The sequence below is a fragment of the Anolis sagrei genome, chromosome 2 (genome assembly GCF_037176765.1).
Source record: "Anolis sagrei isolate rAnoSag1 chromosome 2, rAnoSag1.mat, whole genome shotgun sequence".
NCBI lineage: Eukaryota > Metazoa > Chordata > Lepidosauria > Squamata > Dactyloidae > Anolis > Anolis sagrei.
The window spans coordinates 149808863-149821094 of NC_090022.1; the positions used below are offsets into that span (position 1 = coordinate 149808863).

The 12232-nt window shown below is 41.2% G+C and overlaps 1 protein-coding gene across 1 annotated transcript in view; it reads right to left on the reverse strand.

Moving 5' to 3' along the window:
• Positions 1 to 12232, reverse strand: part of NCKAP1L (NCK associated protein 1 like) — a 97094-nt gene that overhangs the window by 27746 nt on the left and 57116 nt on the right. Inside the window, exons 25-26 of the mRNA XM_060763805.2 lie at positions 12086 to 12168; positions 11339 to 11419 (exon numbers count right to left, since the gene is read on the reverse strand). Of these exons, the coding sequence (XP_060619788.2) occupies positions 11339 to 11419; positions 12086 to 12168 (164 nt within the window). The remainder of the gene's footprint in view (positions 1 to 11338; positions 11420 to 12085; positions 12169 to 12232) is intronic.

Below are 12232 nucleotides of genomic sequence, written 5' to 3' on the forward strand. Positions count from 1 at the left end.
ACTTCTTGAACTAGTCAAAAGATTGGTTCCAAAACCATGTCTTAGTTCTCTGGTCATGAGAGAGGGTGCTGATCTAATCTCACTAGGGAGAGAGTTTCAGAGCTGAGGAGCCACCACTGAGAAGGCCCTGTCTCTCGTCCCCACCAATTGCACTTACGAAGCATGTGGGACCAAGAAAAGGGCCTCCCCGGAAGACCTTAACCTCCTTAATGGTTCATAGAGAGAGATACGTTTGGATAGGTAAGAAGGCATCAAGCCCTCCTCACAAAGTTTTAGATATGGTTTTTCTAAAACACGGTGGATGTTAATGTGTCGGGAAAATTCCCTGTAGTTCTAGGTCACTTCCAGGCTTATTAAAAATACAGAAACTCCCAGATTTTGTTCTTAATTCCTTCTGATTCTATTTTGAAGAACTATACATGTTTTGTTCATTCTAGAATATTTTCTGTCAGCTCCCTGTATGATCAGAGTTTTTTTTGTATCAGGTCCTCATATCAGATTATTTTAACCAACTATAAAATCAGATTGAATGGGGATTAAATTGGGACTTTTCAATCAGCCTGGATGCATAATAATTATGGTGCAGTTTCTGAAGTGTTTGCGAACAAAGCATATGAATGTCCTTCACCTAGAGTCCTTCGCTGTCTTCTGTCCTTCATCTAGAGCCCTTCACTTCCATACATGTTGAATTATAGGGGGAAGGGATAAATGAAAGCTATAAATCAAATAATATCCCCTCCCTCACATCTTTTAAAGACTAAGAAAAGCTGTGACTTCACTCCTCCTCATCAATTAACTTGAGAATTGCATGCCACTCAATGCTGCTTCTCCTTCTACTGATTCTTTTCTGCAAGCTTTCAATCAAACACAGCATGGCAGTTCTTCTGAAATGTAGCTGCTACCTCACTACTTCTATGAGTCAGAAAAATTCAAGGTCTTCATCCCCTTAGATTCACATTCATTTAGGCTATGGTTACAAACATCCCAGATCGGGGTGGTTTTTGACACCTTAATTGCTCCCAATTCTGTCAAAATTGACTCAAACGCTTCTGTGAATCTTCTCAAGCAGGAATAGGAAATCCAAATGTTGGATTTGTTAGAAAACCAAGCATTCTCTCTCAACCTTTCATTGCTGCTTTTCCTGCTTCTTAGCAGGGGGTTGGACTGGATGGCCCACAAGGTCTCTTTCAACTCTAGGATTCTATGTTAGTGCAACTGGACATTTTAGATAGCACAGGTTCTCCATTTTGGGTTTTTTAGCCTAGGTTTCTCTTTATCTCTTCTATCTATTGCAATGCATGGTCATACATACTTTGTGAATTGAAGCAGCCAGACCATGTGACCTGAGAAACTTCCAGGGTCGGTGGTCACACAAAAACTCACCCTTATCTATCTACTTACTCTCTTTCCTTTTTGCCTAGGATGAGAGAGGAGAGGAACCCTTTGTTCTCAACTCACAGAGCACTTCCTTTTACCTAATCTTTCCATAAGCAAGTTAGGATATTGGTACTCCCAAATGTAAATGCATTCTAAAAGCAATTAATAAAGTTATTCGGTTTGTAATTTGATGCTGCCTGCTTGGTTTTTTTTAACATTATTATTTCAGTTTCCAACAGACCTCACAACCTCTGAGGATGCCTCCCATAGATGGAGGCGAAATGTTAGGAGAGAATGCTTCTAGAACATGGTCATATAGCCTGAACATCCTACAACAACCCAGTGATTCTGGCCATGAAAGCCTTTGACAATATATTATTATTTCAGTCAGTCCCAGCCAGAAACGTGCAAAGACTGAATCATGTACTAGTGCTAAACTCTGCTGAGGGAGCCTTTTTGCTAACTGGTTCAGTCTTCATGTCTTGTTTCATGTCTTGTTTCTAATACCTTGGGATACACTCCTTTGTCTCTCAAAATCACAATTCCCACTAATGCTAAACAGCATAGAAAATGGGGAGGAACTATTAAAAGACTTGCAATACAATAACACCTGGAAAATCACAAATTCCTCATCCTTGTTCTGAAAAGAAAGTTCTCACAATCCCTAAATGACACTCCAGAAAACACTTTTAGAGAAACTATGTGAATGGAAACTTTTCATGTGAGTCTTCCAGCAATTATGTCACTGTTTTGTGATATATTTAGAAAACAGGAACAACACAGTTGTTAAGCAGCCATTCTTCCCTCAATGTACCATAAGGCAAAAGGGGTCTACTAAAATCTGGTCCAAACATGGCAGGTCAAAATCCAGAACCTCAATCAGTGGCTGATACCAGATGAGAAACTCCCTCCTGGGCACACAGAAGACTGGACGACTTGGAAGGTGCTGAACAGGCTGTGCTCTGGCCACACAAGATATAGAGCCAACCTTAAGAAATGGAGCTACAAAGTGGAGTCCACAACATGCAAATGTGGAGAAGAGCAAACCACAGACCACTTGCTACAATGCAGTCAGAGCCCTGCTATATGTACAGTGAAGGACCTTCTTGAAGCAACACCAGAGAGGCGCTCCAAGTGGCCAGCTTCTGGCCAAAGGACATTTAATTAATGCCAAACATTTTTGTTTGTGGTTTTTCTATACATTATAATTGTATTCCCAATTCGCTTCTGACACAATAAATAAATAAATCCCTAATCAGAGATTGATACCTACTGCAAATTATCATTCCAAGATGCCTGAAAAAGTAATCACCAACCATTGAGACATTGAACCAGGTGATCAAGACAGGACACCAAAATATCAAACTTCCCCTTCCAAATCTCTTCCCTCCAGATTTGTTACAAAGCCTTGCATGCTTTTATACTTACAAAAAGAGTCAGAGTAAAGATTGTGTGTGTGTCTATATTATTGCAGCCACAAGTATTTTGGATTGTATGGTAGAAATCAATCTCTCATTCCCAGAAGGGCTGAAAGAGCAATCCACAACCATGGGGATATATTCAAGCTGGACTTCGGATGTATGGGGGTGACTGTCTGTTTCCTTAACCACAGCTTTTAGAACAGATCGCCTGCCATGTCCACTTATAATGTTTGATAAATGTGGACATTCTTCCTTCCAGGTGCTTTATACACTTCACCCAATGAAAATGTTACTCTGAATGCTGTTGTCATGGCAATTGACCTTGTTGAATGGGCCCCATGCATATTGTGGGAATAATCAAAACATAGGTAAATACATCTTTTCAACCATCTGGAAATCATTGATTGAACTGCTTCAAATCCTAAGATTCGAGGATCAAAAGAAACAAACAAGGTTTCTATAAGTCTTTTGTTTTTGTTCTTACTAGGAAAACCTTAAGAGCCAATGAATGCCACTGTATTTCTGGTTATGATGGATTTGGGCAAAATGTTGCTAGTTCTAATATTTGAGTCCTACTTGTATGCAACATAGATTTTGGAAGACTGAATGTTCAATTGTCAGAGATAATTTATCTTTTTCCAAACCTATGTAAGTTAGGTTTTACTGGCAAAGATGTGATTTTGAATACCTTTCTTGCTGATGTAATTGCTAGAAGACTTTGCTCCTGTTAAGCAGTCCAATGTCACATTTAAAGGTCCCTTGAGATATACTTCTGAAAGAGTCTATCAATTTCTTGGTCCAAGCCAAAATTTTGGTGGATTCCTTTAGTGGCTATGGGCTCTCATTCTCCCTTGGATATCATAAAATCACAGGTTTGGAAGAGACCTCATGGGCCATCCAGTCCAACCCCCGGGCAAGAAGCAAGAAAATCACATTTAAATATTTCATAGCAATGCTATCTATGCACGCTTGCACCTTCTTGTTTTTCTTTACTTGCAAACATTAATATTACTAGCCTGACTTCCCTAATTAATATTACTAGCCTGACTTAAGCCTTTTCTCTGACTGTGTCCTTTCTCCCTGGACCACCTGACTCTGAAAGTGGGCATCTGTTGTTAATGTTACAGCGGCCATTAATATTATCTTGTTTGATGGAAAAAAATATTTCCCCTACTTAAATTCCATTGTCTGACTCACCAAAGCAAATATTTCCATAGTTTCATTGGTTTAGTCAGAATGACATCCCATTTCCGTATTATTTGATTCTGAGATGGTTTCATGAAACTTACAATGCATCTCTGTTTCTATCACTTGGCTCAATCTCCTGCATGCTCCAACAGACCTCACAATTTCTAAGGATGCCTGAAACATCAGGAGAGAATGCTTCTAGAACATGACCACATAGCTCGAAAAGCCTACAACAACCCAACTATTCTATTACTTTTGAGTAAGGAGAAAGGAAAGGGTTACATTCAGATAGTAATAATTTTCGAATCCCCATTCTAGTCAGTTATAAAACTCAACACAATTAACTGGAGACCATGTATTTTGGAGTCTTAGTCAAGAAAAACACACCACAGAAATTATGTTATGAGAAACAGAGACTGGAAGAGGAAAGAGGACTGCTTCTTGGTAGCCAACTCCAGGCTTCCAACTAGCCCCAACCTCTGGCCCTAGCAAATTGGCCTTTCATCTCCTCCAGCAACTAGACCCCAATGTGATCTTGGGGTCTAGTGATCTTGACTGTGATCTTGGTTTCCCCACAAGACCTGTGCCTTTTGTGCTGAGTGGCTCCTGACAGAGTTTGACGACTTTTCCCATTGTCATTCTGCTAAGAAGATATGCTGCCTGTTTCTGACAGAAGCAAAATACCATTCTTCCCTGACTCATGGGATGCAAATCAAGGTTTTCTTTATTTGTCTACAGGGCCATACCACTAATAACAATTGCAATTAAGTCTAAAGCAGTAGGGAGGAGTAGGGGGGAGGAGCACACAGAGAACTAATCATCTACCCATGGAATTAATCATCCCTATCATTTATAATCTTCATGTGCATCCTTCCCTGCTGCTGTATTGCTTGTCAAGGAAGTTCAGGGGCAGCACTGGAACCAATATTGTGGAGCACCGCTGCTCCTTGTGGCAGGATCTAGAGCAAGCAGAAAATATATCTCCAGCGAAAAAGGAAATGTATGAAGCTCCACATTAAGGAATACTGGTAGGGTAACTTGAATAACAACGAGCAAAGCAATAATTCGAAGTCATTCCTAGCATAGCAATGGTGCAGAGGGAGGTAGCTTTGTCTCTCTCGCTGTGTTTGACCCAGAATCCATGACCAATGGTAAGAACTGTAGGAATTAAAGTAGAAAACATATTGGGGGGGGGGGGGGGGTCAAGGTTTCCCCACTCACTTCTAGTGGTATATCAGATAGCAAAAGTGCTCAGGCAGAATGTTTACAAGCCAATGTGTCCTTAGAACAACCATGGCTTGTAAACATTAGAACAACCATGGCTTAGAACAACCATGGCTTACATTATGTAATGTAAATATTACATTAGCTTACCTCCTCTGACATGACTTATTTGTAAGTCACACCACTTCTAATTACTTACAGAATAACATGTGCAAATATAGACTAAGGCTATTCAAAGAAAAGATTATTCTTTTTTTACTATCTGAATTGTCCTAAACATATTTTTTAATTCCATCTTACATTCATGGGTTTTTAAAATTCTGTTCCTGAATTTCTAGCTAGCATTTAAATGCTACATATAAAATCTATACAAATGCAAAAGGGTAACAACACAAGTACGTGTGCATGTGTTCCCAAAACTTTAAATAAATAAATAAAACCAAAACCTATTCAAATTGAAGCTACTGGTGTACACTGCACATTCTAACAATCCTTACAACAATCCTATACTACAGAATGCAAACAAAATTGCTGGAAGTCATAACATGCAACTTGCAGACATCCCTCTGAACCATGCTTCTCAGTACAGATGGGGAACATCCCCCACAGATGTTGTTGGTCTGCCACTTACACCAGCCATAATTAGCAAAGCAGACACAACTCTGGATAAGTGGTATCATACACCAAGGACATCTTGAAGGCCAAACAGCCCCATTTCTGTTTTAAGAAATGCAGTTTGGGATTGTGGAGAAAATGAAAAAGAAAAAAGAAAAAGAGAAAAGAAGAGACAAATTGTTGGGTTTGACATAAAAATTCACAGATTCAAGCTACTGTGGTTCCACCTACGTATGAGTCCATTTTTAATCAGGAATGAGTACTAAAATCACATTGCTCCATAAAGAGCAATTATGTTGTATTCAGCTATTCTTGAACAGCACTGATGCCATATCCTAGGTTCCCAGGTACTGTTGAACTACAGCTCCCGGAATTCCTCACCATGGAGCCATATTGGAAGCTGGGAGTTTCTGGGAGCTGAAGTACAATGAGATCTGGGGACCCACGGTTGTGTCACATGGCTTGGTTAGAGCAAGAAGCAATACGATTCCCATCAACAACAGCACTGTCAGGATTGGGTTGCTGTGAGTTTTCCGGTCTGTATGGCCATGTTCCAGAAGCATGCTCTCCTGATGTTTTGCCTGCATCTTTGACAGGCATCTTCAGAGGCTGGGAGGTCCACAACCTCTGAGGATGTCTGCCATGGACCTCACAACCTCTGAAGATGCCTATCATAGATGCAGGTGAAACATCAGGAGAGAATGCTTCTGGAACATGGCCATACAGGCCAGAAAATGTACAACACAACTCAGTGATTCTGGCCATGAAAGCTTTTGATAATACACAATCAGCATTGTTATGGCAAGGACCTGTCAAGAAAGATCTGTTTTGCATGTAGCTAGTCCGAGACTCAGTTTCTGGCATTGCCATTTTAAAAGAATCAAGAAGAACCTGAGACTTTGGAAAGCAAACAAAAAAATGAAGAGTAATGTGGTGCTACAATTACAAATGGTTGCTTTACTGAAACTGAACAACTTCTGGAAATACATTCCCAGCAAAACTGAACAGGAAAGAAGACATTGCTTATCCTTGCAGGAACACCTTTCATGGATTGAGCCACAAAACAGAGATTTCCTTAATCCAAAGAATGCAGATCTTAACTGAAGGGGATAAAGGATGCACCAGTATAACACACACCAAAACACAATGCTCAAGAAATTCTCAAAGGTGTGGTGTCATTGTCACCACAGAATCACATGGATGAGGTAAGTCACTGCATGTCACAAAATAATCAGCACCCTGGGAGATAAGATATGCAGGGGGAAAAGCCACACTGTCACCTTAGCAGCATGGAAAGAAATAAAACAAGACAGACATAGCTTTGCAGTGCCGGTGGCAGAGAGGCAGCATGGAAAGTGGGGCGGGGGTGGGGGATGTAGAGGGATGCACTTATATTATCTGCTCCTCTTTCTTTCCTGACTGTTTGCAGCAATTGCCATGCTGAAGTAACTGTCCAGCCATACAGAGTATGTAAAGAGGACAATAACACAGCATGTTTCCTAAGTCTTTTGTCACTGAACTGGGTTGAAATCTAACAGCCAAGGGGCAATGGATTCACCACACTCTGGCGCAGAGCCTCCCCACCATTCTGGCACTCCTTGTACTACTTTAAAAGTCATTGAGTTCTGCATAAGTGTTGCCTTGAAGTTTAATCATTAAGCATGCATAAGAGCAGCACACAGATACAACTGCAGAGGTTCAATGCCATTCAGGCAAAGGTTTCATGGTTTTCATTTTAATTAGAAGGTCTGCAATGTATTTTTCTTTTTCTTTTTTTAGTCCTGGAGAAAGTGTGGTATAATAGGGTTGCTTTGAGTTTTCCGGGCTGTATGGCCATGTTCCAGAAGCATTCTCTCCTGATGTTTCGCCCACATCTATGGCGGGCATCCTCAGAGGTTGTGAGGTCTTTTGGAAACTAGGCAAATGAGGTCTATATATCTGTGGAATGTCCAGAGTGGGAGAAATAACTCTTATCTTTTGAGGCAAGTATGAACGTTGCAATCTGCCAGTGTGATTATTGAATGGCCTTGTGGTATAATAGAGTGATACACACTTTTTTTGTCATGTCAGGAGCGACTTGAGAAACTGCAAGTCATTTCTGGTATGAGAGAGTTGGCTGTCTGCAAGGACGTTGCCCAGGGGATGCCCGGATGTTTTTGATGTTTTATCATCCTTGTGGGAGGCTTCTCTCATGTGCCCACATGAGGAGCTGGAGCTAATAGAGGGAGCTCATCCATGCTCTCCCCGGATTCGAACCTGCAACCTTTGGGTCTTCAGTCCTGCCAGCACTGCACCAAGGTGGTGAGAGACTAGACCAGGGGTCCTCAGGCTTTTTGAACAGAGGGCTAGGTCACAGTCCCTCAAACTGTTGGAGGGGCGGATTATAATTTGAAGAAAACATGAATGAATTCCTATGCATGCTGCACATATCTTATTTGTAGTGCAAAAATACTTTAAAACAATACAATAATTAAAATGAAGAACAATTTTAACAAATATAAACTTATTAGTATTTCAATAGGAAGTGTGGGCCTACTTTTGGCTGATGAGACAGGGTTGTTGTTGTTGTTGTTGTGTGCTTTCAAGTCATTTCAAACTTAGGTTGACCCTAAGCAAGGGCTGGGTAAATTACTTTGGAGGGCCATATCCAGCCCCCGGGCCTTAGTTTGAGGACCCCTGTACTAGAGTATGAAACCTACTGGATGACTCTAGGAAAGCCACCCAGTAGGTTTCATACTCTAGTACAGGGGTCCTCAAAGTCACCTAGGAAAGTCACACTCCCTCAACTTCAGAGGAAGGTCATGGCAAACACCCTTGGAATAAATCATTCCAAGAAAACACCACAACAGAATCAGTCGGAGTGGACTTAAAGTTACATTACAATAATTAGGAGCAGAAAGGTCCACAAACTGCAGAAAATAGCTCTTTGGATGCATAACTTATTACAAATTATTCATGTGGTGGCACTGGGGCTCTAACTTTTCCACTCCAATGTTTCTTACAAAAAATATTGCTGCATCCTCCCAACATCTTGTTATTTACAATGGTAAAATAACTTCCTTTGGCCCTCACGGAAGCCCTTTTCCCAATGTAAACAGAAGGCAAGAAGGTGAACAAAAAAGTAAGTTCCCCCCATAGCAGGATCCCAATCTAGATTAGACTCTTCAAAGGTTAGATGGGCATCTCTCGAGGGTGCTTTGATTGTGTGTTGCTATATGGCAGGGAAGTGGTGCACTGGATGGCCTTTGTGGTCTGTTTATAATTCTATGATTCTTCAGCCATAAACTGTTTTGAGCCATTCAAGCAATCACGAATTCTCTCATATCAACTTAAGCCCTGTGATGTCAGTAGCAATATACACACTCATCATAAAAACCAAGAGATATGTAAATAAATGCACATGTGTATGTTTGCATGCAAATGTATTTCCCGGCATGTGGGCTCATCTTCCTTCAATAATCCGGAGGGAAGAACATCCTCCCACTGATCCCATTTGCACCAAAGGGAGCTTCCCTTGAAATGCAAATAGCACCTGAGGAGAGGCAATTATTATTGCAATCTTGGCAGGTAGTGGAAGATTTGAACTTCTCCCTCCCCACTGGCAAGAGCTGATCAAGCTTCCCTGGGACTACTATTTCCACAACAAAAGTGCAATTAACTGTTCACTCAAAGAAGGGATCCTGCCATTTTAAGGATTTAACAAAAAGGGATCAAAAGTAAAAATGCCGTATCATTAATACCTTAAGAATTATAATGCACCCACACATAACATTTTGTTTACAATTCTAGTTGGAATAGATGTGAAGGAACAGGAGAAGAGGAGGAAGAAGAGGAGGAGGAGATCTCTGGTACCGGTTTTTTTGTGTGTGTGTATGTCAGGAGCAACTTGAAAAACGGCAAGTCACTTCTGGTGTAAGACAACTGGCTGTCTGCAAGGATATTGCCCAGGGGATTCCCAGATGTTTTAGTATCCTGTGGGAGGTTTCTCTCATGTCCCTGCATGAGAAGCTGGAGCTGACAGATGAGAGCTCATCCCACTCCCCGGATTCAAACCGCCGACCTTTTGGTCAGCAGTCCTGCCAGCATAAGGGTTTAACCCATTGCGCCACCATGGGGTCCCTCAGGTACTGGTAAATGTGAAGGAAAGGGCAAGCAAAATGATAAATTTCATTTTAGAGAAAATTTACAGTATTTGGGATTTTTTTAACTTAGAAGAAAATAGCTAGTAAAAGGGAATCATACAAAAAAGGCATATAAAATGATGCAGAGAAAGGACACAGACATTTTTCTCTTGCTTTCATACTAATAGAAGCAGGGATAAATGAAAGTGAACAGTTGGAAATCTGGGACTAACAACAGGCAGTGCGTCATATAATTAAACAATGAAATTAGCTATCACAGCTGCTAATTTGGACAACATTGAAAGGGGTTTAGACCTGGGGTGAATCAATATTGTAGAATGAATGCATGGTTCAATGCTATGGAATCATGGGAACTATAGTTATCTCCACTATCAGAATCAGTTTATTTATCAGAAGTACCAATTACTAAGGATCATGGGTCAAAGGGTGCTGGTGCACTCACCTCTTGCTTATGATCTTTTTTAAAATCATGTCAGGAGCAACTTGAGATATTGCAAGTTGCTTCTGATGTGAGAGAATTGGCCATCTTCAGGTACATTGCCCAGTGGACGCCCAGATGTTTTACCATCCTGTGGGAGGCTTCTCTCATGTCCCTGCAGTTCAGCTGCCACAAGGGTTTTGTATGTGTATGGTCTAATATGTTTCGGCTTTGAATGTTTGCCGTTTATATGTTGTGCTCCGTCCTGAGGTCCTTCGGGTTGAGAAGGGCGGAATATAAATGCTCACCCCGCCTCACAGTTTTGAACCACCAACCTTCAGGTCAGCAGTTCAGCTGGCACAAGGGTTTAACCCACTGCAGCACCACGGCTCATTTCCCAACCTGTGGGAGGTTTCTCTCATATCCCTCACTCATGTTTCAGGTCAGCAGTTCATGGGAAGCTGGAGCTGACAAATGGGAGCTCACCCCTTCAGGTCAGCAGCTCGGCCAGCACAAGGTTTTAATCCATTGCACCACCACGGCTCCTTTCCCAGCACAGACTGCTGGACAAAAGAAACCTTGGTGGCTTTTATGTTTGTATTATTCTCTCTTCAAAACAACTTTATTTTCTCTAATGTAAATCTATGCAGATTTGATTAAGCAATTAACAACTAACACATCCTTAAGTGGACACTAATCCTAGTAACGCTATAGGAAATGTTTCCCTCTCCATCTCCACAAGCCCATGCAAGTTTCACATATTACTATAACAAAGAAATTTTTGTACTGCATTGCTATTTCCAACCCTTTTCTCTCCAACAGGGTAAGGTCAGTAGCATTCAAACAGCCAGTATAACTTTCACTGCAGGCTTTAGAAGACATGTAAGACAACTAAGCTATCTAACACATGTATTTCTCACACCAGGCAAATTGAAAGGACATTACAAATATACCTTTATGTCCATGTCTGGGTTGACAAATTCCTTTAGGCACTCGACGGGTTCCATTAGGAAAGGGCAATGATTGGTGAAGACCTGTGAGAGTAAGCATGCAGGAAGTTATAAAATGAAACGGAAGAGCAGTGATTCTTCTTATTAGCTGCAGGGCTACATGGACCATCCTTTCACAGGGCATGGAACTTGTGTTCCTCCAAATATTGTTGAATGGCAACTGCCAATGGAAATTGCAGTCCAAAAAAGTTTGGTGGCTCACAGATTGCCAATCTCTGGTCTGCCGGTATACCTGAATCTGACGAAGTGAATTTTTCCTTCATTTATCCAGTTTTTAAAACCAAAGGATTCAAACAAATGGAGTCCGGCAGTATGTTCTGTTAACCCAATGACAAAAGCAGAGCAAACAGCCTCGAAGGCTAAGAGCTGCTAATGTGCTCTGCATGGAATACTGAAACTTTTACATTCCTGGGATTTTTTTCAGAAACACAGTCCTGAAACTCTAATTTGGTAGTTCAGATCCTAGCTGTTGCAAAGTACCTAAGGAGAGGACTGGCAATTTGCAACCCACCCATCATTGGACTTCATCTCCCATCAGCCCTGCTAATGGTGCAAGATGACAGAAGCCTTGGTCTAATAATATCTGGAGGATCACACATTTTCCACCATTGCCAAAGGGAGAAAAGAAATGTCTTTGCTCCAGGAGCTCTAATTGCACATACATTCACACAGAGACACTAAAATATTCACCTCTCGGAGACCCTCCTGAGCCATGGACCGGAAGCACAAAATCTCCCCAATGATGGTCATCCTCTTCAACACATTTTCTACAGCTGGGAAGAAAACACAGCAGTGGGGATGAGTACTGTTTTTCTTGGCATTACAATCTTTTCCCTT